At 49.8% G+C, this 24,545-nt stretch overlaps 1 protein-coding gene across 1 annotated transcript in view; it reads right to left on the reverse strand.

Moving 5' to 3' along the window:
* Nucleotides 1-24,545, reverse strand: part of LOC144147420 (OTU domain-containing protein 3-like) — a 68,838-nt gene that overhangs the window by 30,341 nt on the left and 13,952 nt on the right. The window contains exons 4-8 of the mRNA XM_077679552.1: nucleotides 20,147-20,259; nucleotides 19,780-19,902; nucleotides 8,908-9,012; nucleotides 3,004-3,106; nucleotides 2,658-2,812 (exon numbers count right to left, since the gene is read on the reverse strand). Of these exons, the coding sequence (XP_077535678.1) occupies nucleotides 2,658-2,812; nucleotides 3,004-3,106; nucleotides 8,908-9,012; nucleotides 19,780-19,902; nucleotides 20,147-20,259 (599 nt within the window). The remainder of the gene's footprint in view (nucleotides 1-2,657; nucleotides 2,813-3,003; nucleotides 3,107-8,907; nucleotides 9,013-19,779; nucleotides 19,903-20,146; nucleotides 20,260-24,545) is intronic.

Raw genomic sequence — 24,545 nt, forward strand, 5'->3', positions numbered from 1 at the left:
CACCACAACCCGGTTATCCCCACCGTGCCATTGCTGTGTTGCGTGTGTGTGAGTGTGCATGTGCGCGAGACATTTGCTTCACATTCATGTGAGACATCACCCCCCCTGGATGGCAGGCTAGCAGACGCACTAGCGTACGGGCCTCAGCCTTTCTGTCTAGCCCTGCATGCCACCCAGGGCCAAGTTTTCTGCAAATAAAGATTATTATTATTATTATTATTATTATTCTTTTTCATTGCCTCAATTTATTTTTCTAAATTTATTTATTTTTTTTTTTTTCAAACTGAAATCTACGCATTGTTTTGGTTAATAACGGTGATTTGGTATGTTTTACGACACTTTAGGTTTGGGGCACAGCCAATAACCATGTTGAATTACCGTTCTCCATCGCGCGAACAGACATATCATGTGGGTGCTCTGAGCAGCGAAGCGTTTGGAAATACGCCGACAGGTCTGATTGAGACGCTGTCGTAAACAAAAAATCTTCGATCGCTATTTGTTCTGGGGCGCCCCATTGGTGTAAGGTATACAATTGGTAGGTGCAAACACTCCAAACCTTTGGAAAACCAGCGTGCTGCGCACGCACGCTTATTTCTTGAGTGTGTCGCCTTTGTCTGGGACCCGAACAGCAAAACTCTTACGAATAAATTTGAGGCAATTCAAAATCCTGCTCTGTGTTTTGTTATTAACTCGTATAGTTGTGATAGTGTTAAAACCTTTACCGCTGTGTCGCATGGGACTCTCTAAAGCTCCAGTGCACCTTTTGTCTGTGTTTAATCTTAAAATTATTGTATGAAAAAAGTAGCAAGAGATAAATATCAGTACCTTCAGCTCCCCGCGTAACATCGAGACAAAGGGAGAACACAAGAAAATTGTCGAATACTCAAGGCCACAACCACTTGCCAAGCGTCCATTTTTTTTTTTTAACTGTTAAAGATAGGACAGCCCTGCCCAAGACTGTTTTTTTTTGCCCTTTCTGAAATGATGTCTGCTGCACCCTCACAGCACTTGCGTGCAAGCGCCACAAGACTTGCAGCAGTTTCCATTGAGTGTGCCGCAGTATTTTTCTTCTTTATTAGGATGTTGCGTTTCGGAATAGTATTCGTGCACATTCATGTTTAGCAACCCCCTGAAACAATGCCGTAGGAAAAATGTTAGTGTGTTAATGAGTAAATAAATAACAAATATATACATACATAAGTATGTAAATAAATAAATAAATATAAGGCCGCAAAGTCTACATTGCAGCCAGTTGTGCGTGGCGATTACACGGGGGGGCGCTCAGCACTGACCGTCGAGGCAGACGGAGAGAGCCTGGAAGCAGGCAGCAAGCCTGCCCAAGGACCTGAGGGGGCACCAGCGATATCAAAGGTGATTTTATGCCAATGAATTGGCGGCAACTGCCCACTTTGCTGCATAAAAATTGAAAAAAAAAAAAAAAAAGTGAAATACCTTACCCTTCAACTCATACCGAAAACCGCAAGACATTTTTTTTTTGGTTTCATCCCTGAACGAAATACCAAATAACGTTTCGTTTTCGTTCCATTATCGATTTTTTTGTTATTTTTTGGTTCTGGTTTTCGTTCTGCTCCAAAACCCTGGAGATTACACATATCTAATATGGCTTTCTCTGTTCTGTGTAGTAATTTTGTGATTTGTTTTTGTTGTTTCTTTCGGAATGCTTATTTTCCCAACATTGGCATTACAGGCAGGTGTCTGCCCAGCTATCGTCACTTACAGGTGCATTTCTAAGGGGCTCTCTGTTCACAGCCCATTCAAGCACAGCAGGTGACTCGTAGAGCCACATGTCCAAGCTGAAATTGCGGCGTGCACGGCATATCCTACAACGTGAGAAGGATCCCCCTGCATAGCGATTTGCGGTGCAGGAGTGGCGGGCTTCTGCCGCCCACTAGCGAAGAACATGCTCTGCCACGCAGCCAAACTAGTTTTCCAGAAACATTGACAAGCGTAGCACTTCTCTGGTGGTTCAGTTGAGCATAATGTTAGTGATGTGTTAGTAGTGCAGCTGTAGTTTCACGATACCTGCTGATGGCCGCCCTAAAGGGACACCGAAATGTCCTATTTGTAGGCTCACCCTGAAGCCCCACTCGTCACTCCCTTTTTGGAGCAACATCCCAGCCCTCACACTTCCGCCAGGCGTCTTTCGATGGTGTTCCACGTTCCAAACTTGAACATTCCTGTGCTTGGTGGCCAACAATGACTTTGCATTCACCTGGACGCGGTTTACACTGGACTGATACGAGTGCCCCCCCCCCCGACTGCCGCCAGGCAAGCTTGTGTACGAGTCTTGAGGTTGGCAGCGCCAAATCCCCGAGGGCCGCTTTTGAGCTCCCCCCGTGAAAAGATGTGCCTAACTCGCAGGGCCATCCCCAGCGGGGCACGTAGCGGCTTTGAGCGTGTCCACAGCCCTCCAGAGACATACCGGCTCCCAGGCCTGTGCTGCTGTTCTCCCCTGGCAGCCTCTGCAGGCCGCAACCTTGTTCCGCAGCCAGGGCTGACCAGTGGGCCTGGCCAGCCCAGTGGCGGTGGGGCCAGCCCCCTCGGAGCAAGTGCGCGTGCACTGCAAAGGCCCAGACGGGCATCCCGGCAGCTGCAACACAAAGGGGCCGGCCGAGAAGCAAGAGCAGGCGACCAACCTTTTGGCCCGGCGTGGAGTCGGTTTTCACAGCCCTGGCCTCTTCAGACTCTTCCGCAGCGCCGCTCCTAGGCGCTGCTGCTATCACATCGTCACTGCCTGCCAGCGGCCTCGGCCCATCTGTGCTCTGGGCTGCCTCCACTTCTTCGGACAGATCTGACAAAAGCAAGGCCCAACAGGGATCACTCACACAAAGGGCGGGGCACGGCTGACGGTTTTAGCGCCGCTGACACGCCAGTGCGTGTTACCCCCTCCTAGGGAGCCAGGAATGCACGAGGAACAACAGGTGCCCCCGAAACGGCTAAGGAGCCAGCCCAAGGGGCCCCGAGAGCAGAGAAAGGCCTCACCGTCCTTGCTGGGGAGGGATGCTCTGCGCGCTGCCAGCTGGCTGATGGCGCCCCCCTTGTTGAAGCCGTTCTCCACGAGCGCTTCCTTAACGAGCTGCAGGTCCTGCAGAAGCAGCAGCACATGTGCCAGGCATGTCACCACACCGGCTGCTGGGCCAGCCAGAGTTACCCCTCCCCCCCCCGTGCATCAAACGCCACTCCACAGTTGGGCCGACAGAAAGTTAAGCGGTACTCGAGCGCTTGCAGCCACTGCAGCCAGTCCCAAAAGAAGGGGTGGAACAAGGTGCATGGGTTTGGGAGCAGTCCTGGGCGCAGGCAGAACTGCCTCTTGGAGCAGGCTTGGAGGCTTGGCCTTCTGTACATTAAGTTCAATCTATACGTACACTACATTAGGCATTCCATTGCGCACTACAACCTCCTCCAAACAAGGAACGCAGTTCCTGTACTGTTTCTGAAAATTTACAAAAGGGGGCCCAGCGAGCGCGCCACACTATCACCGCTCAAAATGTACCCCTCACGCACAGAGTCCACAGGATCAGATGACAGGCCTCGCTTAACGTTCGGTAGGCGGCAGTGCTAAGCGAACTCACCGGCGGTACTGTATACTGCAAAACAAGGCGTCGGCTTGCTTTTCCAATCAAACAGCAGTTTCAGTGTGTGCAAAGCAGAACATAGCTTTGTCTCCTGCCATCAAAGGTTTCCGAGAGTTGATGAACGTACGCCATAGACTACGTAATGCAAGCGTGTTAGAAGGCATAGCTAATGCTGGACCATCCTACACATAAGCAAAGCTAACCCCAAAGTTCATAAGTGAAAATGAGTAATCACTTCACAACAAGAGCAAACCAAATGAACAAGTGAGGGCAAAGCATCCAAGACCCTGTTTGTTCAATACATGCAGCTATGCTTGGCGAAAATTGCCGACTAAATTGAAGTTCTTACCCTATAAACTACAACCTTTCGGGCAAATAATATTCTGTTCCCTGTCTGTTTGCGATGTGATACAAAACATCTCACTCACTTTTGCTCATTTTCTACTAATTGTTGTCGCAGCAGCCGGCACGAGCAAACAAAACCGTGCAAATGTGACACAAATAAATCCAAAGTGACTGCGGAGAAGGCGCGTAGTGCCTTACAGACAAACAAAAGTCAACTTCCACGGCCACTCTTGGCCTCGATAAAACTGAAACATACCCGCACTGAAACTGAAAGTATAAGGTTGCTGCCAAGTTTTCGGGCACGATGCATCATGGCGGTCGGATCTCACAGCTCAACTTCGGCTCTGCGGCACAGGACGGCGCTGATAAACGAGTCTGGCACTCCATGTTGCAAATGGCGCAGCTGTTTTACGCCTTAAAAGAGAAACTATATGGAAACATGAATAGGTGAATCTTACCACCCAATTTATTTTTTCCAATTTTACTAAGCTGTGGTATTAGGCAAATGTTTGACACAAAGCTCAGTTTCCTGTCCCTTGGGAGCCATGCCCGTACACTTTCCCCCCAGCTTCAACCAGGCCCGGGTGGTGAAGCGGAGTTTCGCAGCTGGAGTACACCAAAGAATAAGCTCTGGTTAGAGCTGCTACCCCTGAGCACTGTGGCCCCCTCCCTAGAAGGCCACGTCTCGCTTCTCATTAAGAAGAAGAGGGAGGTGAGGAAGAATATGCCCTGCCTTCACGTCTCGTGCAATCGTAATGTCAAATAAGACCCAAATGCAGCGCATAAGTCCTTTCCCTTCTATTTGTCAGCCCGGGGTGAGACAGCTGAAATACATTTAGGAGCAGAAGAACCATAACTTGGAGCACTTAACAAAATTTATTACGTCATTTTAAGAACCCAAGAAATCAGATTTGCACAAACTCGGCGTAGACCTTTTAATCAGTTTGGAGTACAAAGAACACTGAAACAGCCTTTTTAATAGAACATCACAAAATACGCTACCTTCTTAGCATCAAACCACATTCCCAGCACTTGCAAGCTTGCTGTCAAACAGCGCACTCGCTCAGCATTTTATCACATCACAATGAGTCCCAAATTTCACTACACAAACCCCAATCATAGATCCACGCACCGGACGAACGATAGTCAAGTCGCAGGCACTATGCTGTCTTTGATGAACTCTGTCTTTCGAGCCGCACAACTTCCCGCAACATGGCACACGCTGTCAAGCAACGATAGCGTCGCTGTTCAGTACCGCAACAGATAAAAAGACCAAGCGAGAACACCGCCTCCCACGTACCTAAATGAGGGACAAGGTTGTCCCAGCGCACTATACGCCTCGGCTATGCTTCAGCCGCTTCGCCCAGCGACCGGGAAGCCCGTTTCAGCGAACCCGGTCAGAGAGCCACCTGAGCTCGGGAAGCGATTGTTTTATTCATTTCACCGTCCTTTCTGTTCTGCCACTTGCGATTTCGGGAGAGACCACAAGAAGGGCGACTAGAATGCAATGCCCAGGGGTGGTGTTCCGGAGATACGGAGCTCGGAAAATGGCAGTTTTTTTCGTCAACTTGTACAAATAGTTCGTCACCTCAATTGACATAAGTGTTTTTCTGTGGCACTTTGCAATGGTTTTCGACAAGAAAACCTTGAAAATGCACGGAATATCAAACACGCAATCCAAAACTGAGACTTCAAAAAAAAAAACAACGTTTAGGACATTTTTCAATTGATTAATTGAGCAATCATTCAAACTACTAAGAACCTTGGGGCAGATCGGAGCATCATGTTGTCAAGTCGGCATTTCTTCTCCCTGAAACTGATGTGAGCATCAAAATCCTTGGTTTTGACGCTGTTTTAGAGCAGTTTGGTGGAAATTACCCAATTTTCACGCTTTTAGAGCAGCTTGGCACAGAAAAATGGAAAGCAAAGCCCACAGACATCAGCATGTCCTAGAACTCTTGCTCCATGCTAATCACAAATTTTGCTCATGAGAGGCATCAAGATGACGAACTGTCCAGAGAGGGGGAAAATAAACAAACCTTTAGTGGACTGTCCGAGTTCCTTTATAGGAGGCCTCCTTAGTCCAGGAAGCCTTGGTCCTTGGCCACACAGGTGGCCACCAGTCGTTGCTGGTCTCGAGGGCGTCAGCTGGTCCTCCCACTGCTCCAGGGTTGGAGACGGTGATTGTCAGCGCTCGCACACCATTAGGCAGACAGCATTGGGCAGATGGCGTGGAGTAGTGTTTCGTGGGGGGTAATGGCGTCCTCTCTGGTCCTCTTGGGGTGCTGCAGTCAGTGGTGGGCGAGGCCATCGGTGTACCTTCTTGCAGTGTCGTTGCAGGAGGTCTTCCAATGAGGGGAAGGGCATACTCGCGGGCAGCGGCGTGGGCCGCTTCTTTCCCCTCGAGGGATGCGTGGCCGGTGTCCAGACTATGTGGAGTTCGAGGGGAAGGGCTCCGTAGTTTGTTCAGCATTCAAATGGCGATTTTGGAGTCTGAGATGAGGGTGGGGTGGCAGCCAGGGTGATGGCAGTTTCCTCTGCAGACTCTGTGTCCCGGATTGGGATTGTGGCCAATGCAATTCTGTGCCATGGTTGCTGGAAACGCTGGTGGTACGCACAGGCGTTTGAGGGTGCCGGGCAGCATCTGTGCAGCGAACCACTGGTTTGTTGTCTCCATGGGATTTTCTGAGGGTGATGACCGTGGCTTTTCTTCCGTACGCAGAGCAACGGTGATAAGTTGGCGCAGAGCAAGGGAAACGCGCTGTTCACAATACGAGGTCTCCTGTGAATCGTAGCCAAGGTAATGCGGCGTATGGCGACCCGTTTCGGGGAGCTGCCCAGTCATGTAGGCTGCAGCGAGTTCCTCCCAGGTGTTGATCCACAGTTCCACTGCCACACGGTGTGGGCTAACGTACGGGATAGCAGAGGACTCCGGCTAGCTTTGCTAGAGAACGCTACGCGCCATACACTAGCGCATACACTACCGTACACTACCGTAAACTAGAGTCTAGTGTACGCACCGTACACTAGACTCACGCATGGGTTCGAGTACTCACATGCGGTAGGACAGGCTCCGGCAATCCAAAGTGAGGCTTTATTGCCTGGCAGATACAGGGCATACACCAGACAACACGACTATCGCTCGCGGGGAGACAGTGGCTCCTGTCGCTCGCTCAAGCCGCTGGGCTCAGACCTCGATATCCGTCATCACGGCCGCGGGAGCAGGGGAGGCATCCCGAGGCGACCGATCAGGGCAGAATCTCTCGCCAGAGTCCGTGGAGCCAACTGGGTTCACCGTCATCAGGGCATTCGGCGTAGGCACTGCGGAGCCAACCGATTCCGACCAAATCGCCCAGTCGACTCCCGGCGGAGCGCTCGTTCGTCCCGCAGGTCAGCTCGGAGGGGAAAGACGATCTTCCCCAGGTCGGGGAGAGGGTGGCGCGAAGGAAGGTGGCAAACTGGTCCTCCTTCCCCCGCGCCCTCGTGCACACGTTCGCGGCGAGCCGGTTCGGCGCGTCGCGCGGGGTCATGAAGAGGACACGACCTACGTGACGCGCCGGCTACCCAAAATGGCGGCTCCCAGCTCGCGGCAACACGTGCAGGCGAGGCGTAGGGAAACACGGGCCCCCACAACGGTGAGGGTATGGGGAGGTATTTGCGCAGGAGCGCTCATTGGTCATTGTCGGAGAGTTTGCAGGCTTCGCACAAGGGGCAGGATTTGGGCTTCTTGTGCGATTGTTGGCACTCTTTCCTGAGGCTTGTAACACGCTGGTTGCGGTTCAAGCCCATCTTGTCAACTTTGTTAATAAGAGCTTCTTCAAGGCTAGTCATGCGGGTGTTGAGGATGGTTTGGGTAGTGTGCTCGAGGGCTTTGTGGATGTGAAATGGTTGATCCTTCTAGCGGCCCAATTGTCGGGAGAGCAGCAACCTGTGGGAGAGTGCGCAGGGTCGCTGAGCTGCTTTGGGACGTTTCAATTTGGGTGGCAAATTGCTGTATTTGGAGTTCTGGTCCAGGCGCTTTGCTCAATAAGTTTGAGCCTTTTAGTCAATTCCGCGTTTTGACTGCGTAGGGTGCTGACGGTCTGCTCGTAACGTTGGGTGTTGGTGTTTGGTGATCTGTCTGGGAGTGGGGGAGGCCGTGAGGACTTGTGACCAGCTCAGCTTGGTGTGTCTTGCGGCAGCGCTGGCCGCGTCCCCTGGCCTGGTGGAGATCGCAGGTGTCTCCAGAGTGGTCCTGATGCCGGATGAAAAGCTCACAGATGTGCAGAGGTCGACGGAGTTTCTTGAAAGTCCTTGCCAGCTGTCTCGTGTGGTACATCGCATAGTTTGCATTTTGGTTGGCACGAATGACCAGGTTGAGCAGCGCCAGAGCCTGGGTTGAGGCAAACCTCCTGGCGGTGGCAGAGTCCCCCACATGCACTGTATGGGTCGACGGCAGGGGCGGCAGCGGGTGCTTCCAAGCTGATCAGGGCTGGTGCGGGGCATCCAAGCATACGTGCGTGAAGAGGGGAAGAAACAACACTGAAAGCCAACAAAAGCTGCTGGCTGCTGCAATGCAAGGGGCCAATTTTAGCCCCGACTTCCCTCTAACAGCACTAATGCAACGTACACCAGTGCACGTTGTGAATGCTTACCGTTCCAGCAAGCAAAGATGTCACCAATGTGTGGTCACGGTCACATTGACCAGTCACTGCCCCGTATGCAATCACTATCAGTTCAACCCTGCCAGATTACGGGGTGACAGAAGCAACCGCGACACGGTTGTGGTGGCAGCTTTATAAACGCCCCGCTTAGATGAGTCAGTTCATCAAGGGGGCACATTAGAATGCTCAAGTCCAGAAAAGGCGAGACATGCGAGCGCACATACCCTTTGCCAAAGCTAGGACAAGGTGCGAGTTGCGATAACAGTGCCACAAACTGCAGTGCAGCAAAGGTTTAGACAAAAGACTGCCTCGGCGGGACTCACCTGGATGCCAGTCTCGCGCATTATCTGCTCTTCCAGCTGCGCCGCTCCGGCTTCCTCCCCGGGCGTCGCTGCCTCCTCCCTGCCGGGCTCCTGCTCTCGGGGTGCCTGGGTTTAGAGGAGGAGTGAGCCAAAGGTTGCAGCTTCACAGGGCAGGCGGCACAGGAGGCGCAAAGGCCATTCGAGGCAGTGCCCTCCAGTGAGCGTTCAACCCCGCAGGGTAGTTTGCTGCAGTGGCACCCGTTATGCACCGAAGCATAGGGGCCCCCTTTTCTAAACAGACTATGCTTGCATGGGGGGCCACCCTGCCAGGTGTGCCACGGGCGGCTGAAGAAGAGAGAACTAGGACAGCCTGACGTAAATGCTGCACCACGTGGACGACAGCAGGAACGGTCCAGCTTGAGGGCTTAGAAACAACACAGGAGGCACTCGGGCACTGGAGTGTGGAGAACTGCTCTGGAGACCAGTCCGCTCGGTGCATACACACCTTACACTGCCCAAAACACCCGAGGTGGCCAGCACAAAACGAGGCTGCAGGCAAGCAGCAGCAGTAACATCCACAGGGAGCCTCTTCTGCCAATTATTAGCACCACACGTGACCGCCTGTCTCGTGCATCCCTGACCAACCTCGTCAAAGACTGCAACCACACAAAGTTCCAGAGCATTAGTTGCCTCAGCACCACAATGAAAACCCGTTCTGCGGTCATTGGGGAGCCACATGTTTGCTCCCTGGTCGACTTCATGGCCAAAGGCTCACCCTTTCACACTGCTGGAACCCCAGCTTGTGTAACTAAAAGCCTTCTATGCAGCCACGCTACACATTTTCCACCGCATTGACAAACCTCCTTATGCAAAAACAATTTGACCACCTGACACAGCTAGCTTAGTGCATATATTTATTTATTTATTTATTTATTTATTTATTTATTTCATGTACCCTCATGGCCCAAGGGCATTGGAGAGGGGAGTGGTACAGCGTACATTTTTAGCAGAGAACAATGTTCAACAAGTTGCTTTACAGACATAAATTAAACGCAAAAAAGATAGCGGTATTATCCAATACCATACAAGGACAGAAAAAAAAAGGGGGAACCACTTTTGATTACAAGCAATGCAACAATCAGGCACTTCAACAGTACAAAAAACTAAAAAGATGTACATAATGACAACAGTGCAAAGCAGGCAACTAATCAGCAGCCTGTACTCCAAAGTGCGCGCGCAGCCGATTTTTGAACTCTTCTAAATTGTTAGTTTCTACGACCGCTGCTGGAAGGTGGTTCCACTCTGATGACGTCTTTGGAATGAAAGATGATAAGTAAGACGCACTACGACCAAAAGGCGTGCCCACTTTGTAGCGATGATCCATGCGCGATGAAACGTAGGTTGCCGGGGTGAACAATGCATTTCTTAGATATGAATTCATGTGATATATTTTAATGAACAAGCTTAAGCGCGAAATTTTTCTGCGTAGTTCCAGGGGTGTCAACGATAAAGACTGCTTCATAAGTGTAACACTAGCTGTACGATGGTAGTTAGAGAGAATAAATCGAGCTGCACGATCCTGAACAGCCTCAATAGCATTTGTTAGTGCTTTAGTTCGGGGGTCCCATATCGAAACGGCATATTCCACGCAACGCATACAAAAAAAAAAAAATTGTGAGAAGCAAGAACCCAGCGAGAAGCACACACAGAGCAAAGGTTTCACCTTGCAACCTGTCCTACATCTTCACCTTTATCGAGCACACACTGGTCGTGGTACAGGCCACGAAAGGCCCTAGTTCATCAGGCTCTCTATAAATTGTAAAAATATATTGTAGCGTACAGCAAATGCATCCTCCGGGTGGTAGGGGGTTTTAATGAGGCACAAAAGACCAAAGAGCTACAGCGAAGGGTCTAACCTAAAATCGCTCGAGAACCGAGAGTGCGAAGACGATTTCTTCTGCCTCGTGGTCGGTTACCGTTGCGTGTGCCCTTTCTTATACCTCCCCCCAGGGGAAGCATCGCCCCGATGCTCGGGTGAAAGTGTGGTGAAACAGTGAGCCAGTTTGGGTGTGTCACGTTCTTGCGAAGTAAGGCTTCATGCAGACGGTGTGGACTACTTCCGATCGGCGTTGGCGACGACGGGATGGAACACCGTCTTCCGGAATAACTGCGTACGTGACGTCCCTCAGTCGTTTCAGAACTCTGTAGGGTCCAAAATAGCGTTTCATAAGTTTCTCGCTTAGCCCCCGACGTCGGATGGGGGTCCACACCCATACATAGTCGCCAGGCTCGAAGGAAGCGTGCCTGTGACGAGCGTTGTAAAGAGAGGAATCCTGCATCTGCTGTTCTCTGATGCGGTACTGAGCGTGCTGCGCGATCACTTGCGCAGTCTCGTCGGCATTCCCATGGTCGTGAGGGAGATGGCATCCAGCATCGTTGTTGCCTCGCGTCCATACAGGAGAGCGAATGGCGTCATGCGCGTAGTTTCTTGCCAGGCCGTGTTGTAGGCAAACGTCACGTATGCAAGAATTGCGTCCCAATTTTTGTGTTCCAAGTCGACGTACATGCTTAGCATGTCTGCAATGGTTTTGTTCAAAGGAGCCATGAAGACAAAATACAAGTTGGGTTTATTAGAAAGACTGCTTAGTCCCGATAACAATGATACCTATATCATCGCAATCTTCGAACAAATAACGGAGATATTGAAGAAAACGAGTTGGGTTTATTAGAAAGACTGCTTAGTCCCGATAACAATGATACCTATATCATCGCAATCTTCGAACAAATAACGGAGATATTGAAGAAAACGTGTGAAGCAGTCGCGACCCCCTAGGCGATTTCCCGCAACTTTTCTATGATGTCACGGAACCTTGTTTGTGCGATTGGCGGCTGCCTAACTGACCTGTCGCGACGACACGACTGGACGTCGTAATGGGGCCTCTAGTTCCATTTGACCGCATCACTTGAATGCTAGCGTGCAGTTTACGCACTGAAAATTAAATTTTATTGTTGGCTCGTATGACGTCATTCTTGCTCATAACATGTCACTGTGGCGCAAAGTTTGAAATTTTTTTAATTACTTCTCGCTTTTTTTCGTTAAAAAAACATTTTTTGTGGCTGTAATGGAGCTGAGTGAGATACTGAATCCTAGTTTTTTCAAATTAAACGAAGTTGTATTTTCTCTTCATGGCTCCTTTAAGGGGGGGATGTGGCTTTCAAAATCAACTTTTTTATTTCTTCGTGGATTTTGATGAAAATTGGCACAGCAACTGGAAATGCTTCCGTGATAACACCATAAAAATTTCAAACTAATATTTTGAAAACTCTTTTATTTATTAAATTTTCTTTCTGTTCCGCTTGTACCGAGCTTGAGCGGCTTATAAAACATGATAGAAAACTTGTTCAAAGTGCTTTGCATTCCCAAATGAATGGACGAGGTCGTGACAGTTTTAGAATTTTTTTTTACAACACAATGTTTTTTAGTTTTCATTTTTTTAGAGGTTAATGTGCAATAGGCATGTTGACTGTGAACGATTATTTGAATAAAAAAATCACAAAAAACAAATCTGGAAAACCAAGAGTGTCACGACCTGAACTGTTCATCAAGGAATGTAATGCAAGAAACGGAATCAAAATAGACCCAGCGGTCACAAAGAAATCCCTGGTACAAGCGACACAGGTGGCAAAAAAAACTGTTTTGAGAAAACAGCTTCCGAAGTTGCAACATAGGTTTCACTTATCAAAAGTCGTCACGGTTGTAGCCTTTCATGTCTTTGAACATGGGGCTTCTGGAATGCCTTGCCTTGAAATTGGAGTGTCTTTTACAGCCTTTCTCTTTCCAGAAAACATCATTTTCAGCTCCTCTGTGAAGAGTACATACCCCACTTTGCAGACCAAACGAAGGGGGAGATGGGTTTCAATGGGCTTTCAATGCAAAGTAGGTTATACCCCTGCTACACTGGGGTCCAAATGTCATTTGAACCAAATGTCATTTGACTCAAATGTCATTTGACTCAAATGGGTTGCTTCAAATGCCATTCAGAATCCGCCGTGCTACACTACAATTTCGATGGCATTTGAAAGCTTTCACAACTGTTCGCTGTGCTGTAGTGGTGCTGTTGTTGCCCCGTTCCGTTTTCGTACATTAATACAACAATCAAACTTAGGAGCAGTCCGAGGCAGTAAAATGATATCAAATTAGAAGAGACACCAGTTTTGACTCTAAATATGGCTGTCTTGCGTTGTTTTTGTTTGTGTTTTTTGCGACTGACCCACTGGTTTTGAGAGTATGAAAATTAAATATGTTGATTTCGTATTTTAAGTAAATAAACAGTGAACAAAGTTTCACAAACAACAATATTTTGTTTGTTTTACGTACGGAAGTATTATATTTTTTATTGCCGATCGAAGACGCTGCGTCCGAGAGTGCTGGAAATGGCATTTGAAATCTTAAATGTCTCTCTCGGTGCTCATTTGGCTCAAATGTCATTTGAGCCAAATGGCATTTAAAAACCTAGTGTAGCAGCACAACTTGGCATTTGAGCCAAATGACATTTGGTTCAAATGACATTTAGACCCCAGTGTAGCAGGGGTATTAGCTGGTTGGCTGTATCACACTGAACAGCCTCCTTTTGCAGTGCTGTCACCATGGCAACAAGTTAAGCATTTTTTTTACTTAAATTTGAACATTTCTGGCTTTTTTTTATGTTTTATCATCTTGCCTGGCACAGCAACTTAGTACTCATACGTGCAGGTGTTCATTGCCAAAAGTTTGCATACCACAAGGATGAAAATGAGCTACTTTGAAGCTTGGTAGAGTATTCTACATAACTCCCAACTTCAATGCAAGAGCATATTTTTTTACTACATTTGACATTCAAGGCATCCAATATTTCTCGCAGCAAAGCCAGTATGCCCTAAGCAATGGTATCAATAATTTAACTAAAAAATCACTGTTAAATGCTGCAACAGTAACGTACATTTTTAATGCAGAGAACATAATTTTATTCCTATATTACTAACTCAAACCTGTTTGCATGAAAATTACAAGTGCACGGGAAACGTTGCGCAAGAAAGGCGATATGGTTCGCGCGCATCGCAGCGCACGCTTACCGCGACATATCGAACTTTGATTATACCTGATATGGCTGGTCAGGTCGCTTTTAAGATTAAATCTAACGTCGCAGGCATTAATTACAACTACTGGAGTTCAATCGTAACCGGTTGCCCAGTCATGTGCTGCTCCAATGCGCGTCGGCTATCCCGTGCGCGCCGCAGCGTTTGACGCGGCGACCGTTTCTTTCTCAAGGCTAGCGAGCCCACAGTCAAAACACAGCAATAACTAAGCGTGTAAACATCGCAAACCCGACTAAAAGTTCACTTCACGAACCACTATCGCAAGCGCGCACACCGCGTCACCCTCCGGGGTCTGGCGACGGTAGAGTCACGCGCACCACGAAGCGTTCGATGACCTCCTCCTTTCGAGCCACACAACTTCCCGTAATCTGGCTCGTTATCTCTGGCATTCCCACCGCGATAACGTCCGTGTTGAATACCACAGATTAAACAGAAACTCAGCCGAGCGAAGCGGCGAAAATGAACTCAAACCACTCGCTACGCAGCTCAGGCGGCCGCCATCTTGCGTTGCGCCCGTGACATCCAATCAGGAGGGTCGTTGTTCTGCGCCCCGACCGGAGGATCAATAGCGCTTCAGCATCTATTTCTAGCTTCGTTTATGCGTCGTTTCTTTTATGCCGTTTGTGCGTTTGTGAATGAACGAAGATAAAAGATACGAGCGGAACCGGAAAGACGATCGCTCGGCTGATCTAACCATATCAAAATGGCCGCGCCCGGTGGCACCGTTGCGGAGATAGAGCGCTCCGAAAATTGTCGTTTTTTCGCCCTTTTGCGCTGATAGTTTGTCACCGCGCCTGACAAAACTATTTTTTTATGCCACTTTGCGACGCTTTTCAGCGTAAAAACTTTGCAGACGCATAGAATAGGAAACATAGAAGCCGAATATGTGGGTTTCAAAAAAACGATGTTTTGGTCATTTTTCCGAAGTTGAAAGCCGCGTCCCCCCGCGTTCAGTCAGGCCGTTCGTCAGTGGGTGATAGGCCGTAGATTTTCGGTGCGCAGCACCGGTGAGATCCATGATGGCGCGTACCAGCGCCGAGTTGAATGCGGTTCCCCTGTCCGTGATCAAAATTTCTGGTGCTCCATGGCGCAGAACAATGTTGTCCATGTAAAACTGAGCCACGTCGAGCGCAGTGCAATGCTCAAGAGCTTTTGTTTCGGCGTATCTGGTACGGTAATCGGTCGCGACGATTAGGAGGTTGGGAAGGGGCCCAAAAAGTCCATGCCAATTTGTTGAAAAGCTGTTTTCGGTATTTGTACAGGTTGCAGTAAACCGGCTGGGCGTCCAGGCGGTGTCTTCCGTCACTGACATTCGCGGCAGGTCCGAATGTAGTGTTTCACTGTCGCAGGAAGTTTCGGCCAGTAGTAGTTCTGCTTGATTCGGGAAGTGGTACGCGCATAACCAAGGTGACCCACAGTCGGCTCGTCATGACAGGCCTGTAGTATGTCGCGGCAAAGACACGCAGGGACAAGTAAAAGGTAGGCTCTGCCATTTGGATCAAAGTTGCGTTTGTAAAGGATGTCGTTCCATAAACAAACGAACTTTAGGCCGCACATGAAAAGCTTGGGCTTCCGCGTACAGCGGCCTCCCCAAAAGTCCACAAGTGGTTGCAGCTCGGTGTCTTCCCTCTGTTGTTTACACAACATTGGGGCGTCGACTGCTGCTCCCAGAAAAGCCGTTTCACCTTCATCTTCAGGGCTGGGGTGCTCGACCGGTGCTCGGGACAGGCAGTCTGCATCGGAATGATGTTTTCCTGACTTATAGACTACCGTCAGATCAAACTCTTGGTCGCAGGCTCCAGCGGGCTAGGCGACCAGCGGGGTTTTTTAAATTGGCCAACCAACAAAGTGAGTGGTGGTCGCTCATCACCTTGAAGGGACGGCCGTAAAGGTACGAGCAGAATTTCAAGACCGCCCATACAACAGCCAGACATTCCTTCTCAGTGGCCGAATAGTTGGTCTCCGCGCGGCTCTTTCAGCACAGTCTTGCCATTGGGTAGGAACGGCACCTAGACATGCATTGCTGGCATCAGTATGAAAGGTGGTCGCAGCTTCTTCATCAAAATGGGCGAGTACAGTTGGCTCTTGCAAACGCCGGCGTAGGTCCTCAAAAGAATCGTGCTGCTCATTGGTCCATACGAAGGTGACGTCGTTACGGGTAAGGCAGGTTACTGGAGCCGTGATGTGTGAAAAGTTTTCTATGAAGCGCCGGTAATAAGAACACAGGCCTAGAAATCACCGCAGGGCCCTTTTGTCCTTGGGCGTCAGGAAATTGGAGATAGCGGCTACCTCTTCAGGGTCGGGTGTGACGCCAGCGTTGCTGACAACCAAGCCGAGGAAACGGAGCTTTTCATAACCAAAATGGCACTTTTCTGCTTTCAAGGTAAGACCGGCGGCTCGTACGGCATGAAGGACTGAAGATAGTCGTTTCAAGTGTTCTCCAAATGTTGACGAGAAAACGATAACATCATCCAGGTACACGAGGCATGTCTGCCACTTGAGGCCGGACAAGACAGTGTCCATCATTCTCTGGAATATTGCTGGCGCCGAACACAAACCTAAGTGCAGGACCTTAAACTCGAAAAGGCCATCCGGTGTTATGAAGGCGGTCTTCTCGCAGTCGCCCTCATCTACCTCGATCTGCCAATACCCGCTCTTTAAATCCATGGAGGAAAAGTAACGGGCATGGCCAAGCCAGTCTAGAGAGTCGCAGATTCGGGGCAACGGATAGACGTCTTTTTTGGTCACTTGGTTTAACTTCCTGTAATCTACGCAAAACCGTGAAGTGCCATCCCTCTTTTTAATCAAAATGACGGGCGACGCCCACGGACTTCGAGATGGCTGAATGACATCGCCTCGCAACATCTGTTCCACTTGGCTACGAATTGCTTCACGTTCCTTGGCAGACACACGATAAGGGTTTTGGCGAAGCGGTCTTACTGCGTCATCAGTGATGATGCGATGCTTCGTGAGTGGCGTCTGTCGGACAGCAGATGTCGAAGAGAAGCAACCCATAAACTTCATGAGCAGTTCGAGGAGTGCTTGGCGCTGCGTGAACGGCAAGCTGGAGTTGACATCAATCACGGGAACGGGACTGCTGTCGCCAGGCGGGGCGGGGCGCCTTGCAAGGCGAAGCAGTCTTCGTCGCCAGGAATGTCCTCGAAATAGGCGACTGCAGTATGTTTGGCGACGTGTTGGTGCTCATTACAGAAATTTGTCAGCAATAATTCTGCTTTGCCGTCGACTAAGTGCACGACACCTCGGGCAACTGCAACGCCGCGACTGAATAAAAGCGCATCGACACGTTCTGCGATGCCGTCAACAGTGCTTCGCACGTAGCCGTTGACGGATACGAGCATGCAGGAGCATGGCGGTATGTTGACGTCGTGGTCGATAACCCGCAACGATAAGCGACATTCTTGGCTTTCCGGCTGGCGGGGGCTCGACGATAAGGTGATCAAGCGCTCGCCCACATCGATGACAGCGTTATACTCCCTTAAAAAGTCCACTCCTAAAATGAGCTCCCGGCAGCACTCCGCAAGGACCACGAAAATGCCGACAAAAGTAGCGCCTCCTATGCTGATCTTGGCACTGCACTTCCCCACCAGCGTCATCAAGTGGCCCCCAGCAGTGTGAATTCGAATCTTAGGCCATGGCGTCTTTGCTTTTTTCAACCGATCAGCAAGGATCAGGCTAATGATCGAGTAATCCACTCCGATATCAACAAGGAAAACAACTTCATGTCCATCCATAGAGACGACAAGATCAGCGCTTCCACCATCAGCGATAGTCACTCTCGTCGTCAAGTTTTCCTTCGGCGGCTTCGCATGATTTCGAAGGTCTTGCGGGGCTATGCTATCAGCAACCCTGCCTCCCGGGGTTGCTGCTTCTAGTTTCCCCGCCTAGGGCTTGGGGATCTTCCCCGCGGCATACCTCCAGCGTCGCGGCGGCTAAGTGGAGAGTCGTTCCCAGGGGACAGTGATCGGAATCGGTGAGGCGGCGGGGGCGAGGCGTTTCGGCAAGCAACGAGGAAGTCTTCGATTGCAGCAGGTCTATGCCCAAAGCGAGGCCAGGAAACAGCAGGAGAAAATCCGGGAAAGCCAACCTCGCGGTACGGGCAACGGCGGTAAACATGGCCTGCTTCGCCAGTGGTAGCATAGGGGTCGGTTGTCACTGGTACGCCAGAGGTCAGTCTTCTGTACTTGTCCTCGGAATAAATTTCCTGATGGCCAGGGGCATGTACCGGCGTCCGCTGCCAGGGGACAGACTTCGGCTTGAGGCATACAGCTGGGCGCTGGGGAGCTCACAGGAGGCAGTTGGCGACGCACCGCCGACGCATAGCTTGCTTGGAGCGGCTGTGGCTGTTGTTCCGGAGCTGCAAACGTTAAGGCCTGCCTGATTTCTTGGCGCACGATGTCGACGAATGATGCAGACGCCGGTTCGGACGGAACGAGTCCATGCAGCTGCAAGTCCTCCCGAACGATAGATCGGACGAGCTCCTGCAGTGATCGATCAGTGGACGTAGCAGTCACCACAGTGCCAGTGGTGCTGGGGGATCTGCCGGCCCCACGGTCGTACTGTCGGCACCGCTCCTGCAGGGCTCGCTCGATGGCTGTCGCCTCTTTAATGAAATCCTTCACAGTACGCGGAGGATTTCGTACAAGGCCAGAGAACAGCTGCTCTTCTACATCGTGCATTAGGTGTCGCAGCTTCTTCGGCTCGGACATATCGGGGTCGGCTCTCCGAAATAGGCGAGCCAGGTCCTCCGCGAACATCGTGACCGTTTCGTTGGGCTTTTGAATTTGGGATTCCGCTCTCGCCGGTCTGTGCAGGCAAACGACTCCAGAAGCTCCTGCCGAAATTCATCCCACGACGACAATTCACCCCTCGCCTCTCGGTTTTCGTACCAGGTCCTGGCGCCGTCGTCCAGCGAGTAGTACACATGCCCAAGTTTTTGTTGAGGGTCCCACTGGTTAAACGATGCAACATGCTCAAACTGCTCCAGCCAGTCCTCGACGTCTTCGAACGCGTCACCACGGAAGACGGCAGGAGTGCGCGGCTGATGAAGTGTTACCTGAGAGGCAACTGGTTGCGCCATGACTTGTGGTTGAAGCACTTGGCGTCTCGGCGCGTCGCAGGGAAGGAGGCCGTACTCAGGACACAGGCCGAGTTGGCAGCGGCTAATCCGATGAACCAAGGTGTCAACAAAGCGTGGCCGTACCGGGCTGCCAGAAGGGGTCCTGGACACCAGGTGGTCGTACCCAGCACCTCCACCAGTGTAGCGTACAGCAAATGCGTGCGCCCGGGTGGTAGGGGGTTTTAATGAGGCACAAAAGACCAAAGAGCGACAGCGAAGGGTCTAACCTAAAATCGCTCGCGAACCGAGTCCGGCACCAGCGCGCGCGATCCGAAGGTGGTGATTTTGTTTCTTCTTCCTCGTTGTCGATCACCGTCGCGTGTGCCCTTTCTTATACAACACGTGACAATATACGTGCTATCAACGTTACTGCATACCTACACACAAGTGCATATCTATGGGCATATGTCATCACAATGCATTTACGCCGACCATTGCAATCCCACCACAACCATCGCGCCTACACTTGTGGCATGTGGTCACACCGCAAAACAGCGCATCAGGGCGAAACTAAAACGGGCGCAAATGGCGCCTACAGTGGACCAGTCCCCTGCCAACGCGCACCCAAGTGCCTGGGCTCCCAATGCAGAGACGGGCATTCACACTCGATGCTGGCTTACCGCTAATCGGATGCATGCGGGACCCTGAGTATTGTCGCCAATCTTCCTGACGCTGTTGTAGTGGTCGCCGTTGTGGTAGGACAGGTGCAGTTCCGTGGCATTTGGCTTGTCCGTGCCCTTGACCTGGAACAAAGGAGACCATTGGAAGGGAGCAGCTGCCTCGCTCTAGCAAGTTAACTGCACACATCATCGGCACCAGTGCCCGCACGGCACAACGTTGCAGGGTGTGCTCCCGCCTCTGCACGCCTCTGGGCTTCCCAGCCCTGGGACGGTGCTGATGCAAAGCGGCTGATGCAAAGCGACGCTTCCCAGGCAGCCGGGCTCCTCAGGGGCAGCACGACAGAGGCCACAAAGCGGACAGACCCACCTGCCAGAGAGGGGTATTCAGCTGGTGTATCACAATGACCAGCTCGTGAAGTCTGGCGCAGGCGACTATGGCGTCGTTGCCAGCATAGGTGCCGGGCTGGCCCAGGTTGTACACTGCAACAAACAGCACAAGGGAACCTGGTAGGCGAAACGCTACAGGCAAGTGTGTGTGTCGTGGGAGCGGCAAAATAAAAAATCCCCCGACTCCTTGAAACTAAATAAAACCTAGGTTTTCACCGTGTTTCCCAGAGGTCATTTGAGCTTGTCGCCTATTAATTACAGCACAACCTCCTTATGAAGCCAGAGGGAAAAACAAAAATTATTTTCCTATATCCACTGACGACAGCTAACCCACTGTTAACAATGCAGATAGAAGTCTTAGCCTGAAAAACGAGTGCCCACATGACTGACTAGCTGACTGATTTAGCAATAGCGAGCTAAAATTGCTTGAGCTAGAGCTGAATTAATTGTCCGTACAGGCCAGTTGCCATACCATCGTAGGAATCAGCTTTAACACTTTTGTGACCGCGCCTATTCCTACGGATAGTATGTTACCGATGAATACAAATTTAAATTTTGGCGCTCTCCGAGCACTTCTGGACAGTTAACGCCATCCAGAGGATAAAAGAGGAAGTATTGCATCAGTTTCATTTTCGAGTTTCTTTTCTCCGCTGCGGGGGGGAGGGGGTCCTTCACAGTCTGACGCACGTGGTTTCGCTTGCGGCGTTGATGCCGCTTGCCAATGCTCCGTGGGAACGGCGAATTTTGACGGATTCCGATGAATCTGAGCTGTTACCTCTGGATGATGGTTGCAGCACAGACACGTCAGATGACTTCGACTCGTCAGACTTCAGTACGGACGGCGAAAATGCGTGAAACCGCCCCATATTGTCAGCAGGTATCCACCGGCAAGTTTCACTTTCTCCGCGGGTCATTCTGTCGCTGCCGCGCGTTGATGTAAACATATCCGGACTGTTCTAAAGATCATAGCTCTTATATGAAGGGTGTCGGCTTCGTTCGGGCGGAGCCACTTGGTGCCAGCTGTGCTGAGTGGGGCTAACCTTTGTTTCACTGCGTCGAGAGACTGCTTCGCGCGGTGGCATGATAGGCACTAGAGCTTACATTTGTGCGCGTATGTAAATAACTTTTGTACTTACAGGACTCATATTTGCAGTAATATTCAATAAAGGCCTTGTATTCAAAGTGTATATTTCAATTTTTTTAATGTTTTCCATGTGCAAAATAGCATTGATGCTTTCATCATGTTTATTTTGGTTACTTTTTTTGTTTAAGTGATTTTTTTATAATATTAATATTAAATCTGTTGTTTGAAATAATTACTGTTGAAAAGCCCTATCCTTCCTCTGTCATTTCACATCTCACACTTCAGCATCAGTCATTTTCTGTGGCAAGAAAAAAATATTTCTTGAACTACCCAAAACCAACCGATTCTTCTGCCGTCACGAAAGTGCTAAAGGGACACTAAAGTGATTTGTAAACATTGCAAGATTACTAGCGCAAATTGTAGTCTCTAGTCCCTAGGCCATGTTTCGACTGCTCTTGCTGCGTCTACGCAGCTTCATTCAGTAGCAAAATCAATTCAAAAATGCTGTCCTCCTCGCTGCATCCTCCTTGTCGATTTCCTATGACGTTTCGCATGACGTCAAAACGAGGTGGCTTGGCTTGACTGCACGGCTCGCCGAACCTCTGGCAGAGTCAGTTGGCCCGCCGTTTCGATGGCCGGCCACCGGCGGGTCGTCGCAATTCATTCGCTCAGTTGAAACTAAGCCCCAACACGATTGTGCCTGGAAGAATGCGCCTTCAGTTTGTTAGTTTATAGACTGTATCAAGCTCTAAGTCCAAGTCGCTCCACACAAGCACACATGCGACGCTTCGCTGACTGGCACATGCTAGTAGTAAAATCTAAGGCCAATTGAAGGCGGCAGAAAAGTCAGCAAAGTTAATATAGCTACTGAGGAATTAAAATCAACTGAAACTTTTATCGTACAGCGTAGAACCTTGGTGCGGGAAGCACTTTTTGCGCTGGGTGAACTAGCGCAGCAGTCAGCAGCACGACCACACATCTGCGAATGCTTTCCTGCCTAACGAATGCAGCCGCTAGAGATGAGCTTTGTGTGGAAATTTGGGGGACACTTACTGCATGAGTGCTATTCAAGAAGCAGTCATCTAAGACGCCTGAAATGCTAAAACTACTTTAAATAAAATGAAAACGGGCTATATAATATACTTCATATTTTTGCCCCTGGCAGCACTGGCTTATGGCCGAGTGGTCTGGAGCACTAAGTGTACTGTTTTGCAATTCACAAGTTCGAAACCCCGATAGCGCATGTTTTTGTTTTTGTTTTTCAAGTTGATTTATTTGTTTTTGGGCAATGTTTTCTGCACTGAAATAACCTTTTTTGCACTGTAATGTTCAATGGTCCACGAGCAAGTTTGCAGAACGCATGCAGACTGACACTGATGCACTGGCGAGTTCTCGTTGGTGTGGTGTCGCCATAAGCACCAACTGCTTGCGGGCATAGTCCCGAATCAGCCGACCCTTGGCCTGGCGCAACACGCCTCTTACGATACAGGCATGAGCTAGGCAAGTTCCAAAGGTGGAGGAAAAGCGCATCGCATTTGAGCCTCTCCGGTAACGCGGAGGGCATTCGTTCACTGCGTACGCCTCGGTCAGTGATTGCTACGATTCCAAGCCATGCCGGTAGGCTTATCTGGTGCATTGTACAGCCGACAACATGGCAGAAGCGCGGTATGCCGATTACCGAGATATTGAGAATTCCCAGCCAGCGATAACATCGGATGCCAAGCATGTTGTTTCACAGAACCGAAACTGGTTTGAATTCTAATCTTCGACATCGTCCAATCACGTAGCACCCCGTATGGGCGTCACTGCTTTAGTTGGTGCGGCCGCCGCAGACCGCGCGTGGTAGTTTTTCTCCTTTTAGGCTTTATAAAATAAATACTGCCTTATAGAACACATAAACGGTGAAAAGTGTGTTTATTTGAGCCAGTATACGCAGTGCAAGCAAAAACAGAAGCTGGACAAATTCACTTGAGTGTCCCTTTAAGCACCACTTGCGATTTCAGGAAAGAGATAGATAGAACAGAGGCACGCTTAGGCTAATTCCCACGATGGAGCTAGACTCGAAATCTCGGCAGCACATTGGTACCACAGTGTAGAGGCTCACTGAGGCTGGATGTTTCGAAATGACGCCCAAGGGAATAAACGAGACAGCCCAAACAGATTTTGGAGCAGTTTCTGGAGCAGCGATATTTTGATTTTGTAGCAGAAGAACCTTGATTTCGAGCAGTTCACAACATTTAATGTCACCTTAGGAGCTTAAAAAATCAAGTTTGTAGCATATTTGGGGGAGAAGTACCTTTTTGAATCAGTTTGGAATACACATAACTGAAGTAACGCTTATAGAAAGGGTTTTTAACAAAATCCCTGCCTTCTGGCAAGCTTCTCAAATTGTATTGAAGCTGTGTGCATAGACAACGTAAACTGTCATAAGAAGTTTTAAAATTGAGAAACACTACAATCGATCATTTGAACGCTCGGTGCTGCAATCATTATTTTTGCAATACCTGACTGCATTGTACGAACGAGTGCAGATACACGGCAAAAGTGGCACAAAACGAGGCGGCGGTTGTTGCACCCTTTCAATCCTCGAAGTGCACGTTCACCCTGATCAGAGTGTAACGTTGCTATTTTCAGCCACCTCACTTCTGGCATTGAGTTTCACTTCATGTGCATCAATTATTACCACTCGTGTAACCAGTCCTACTGTCAGGTGCGCATGCCCCAACACACCTAGCAGGGTTGCAGTGTGCACTGCAATCAAGTGCCAATCGTTCGATTCCTGAGGCTTGCGAGGAGCTGTTGAACACAAACATAACTGAGCTTTTATAACATCGCAAAGAGTCCAAAGGTCCACTTCACGAACTCCAATTGTAGATGCATGCACCGCATTTCGCACTCAAATGCAAGCCGCAGCAAAGTCGGCCTCACGTTGTTTTCAGTGGATTCCTTTCGAGCCGAGCAACTTCCCTCAATGTGGCACACGTTCTCAACATTATCCTCGTTTTAGCATCACTGTTCAGCACCACAACAGATAAAATTACTAGATGAGAATCCAACTGAACGTGTCACCTGAACCAGAGAAAAGATCAGCGAAGCACACTGAACGCTTGAACTACATAGAAGCTGCCACACCCAGTAGCCGTGCATTTTGTTGCCAAAGAAACGCCCAATCAGGAAGGCGATTTCAGCGAACGAACGCAGCCGGAGAGCCAATCACGCTTTAGAAGCTACAGTTTGTTTCATTTCACAGCCTTTCTTTTTCTGTCTTCTGTGTGTCTGCGAGCGGAGGCACAAG

Source organism: Haemaphysalis longicornis, unplaced genomic scaffold (genome assembly GCF_048455015.1).
Source record: "Haemaphysalis longicornis isolate Haplotype H1 unplaced genomic scaffold, Haemaphysalis longicornis Haplotype H1 scaffold_7, whole genome shotgun sequence".
Classification (NCBI taxonomy): domain Eukaryota; kingdom Metazoa; phylum Arthropoda; class Arachnida; order Ixodida; family Ixodidae; genus Haemaphysalis; species Haemaphysalis longicornis.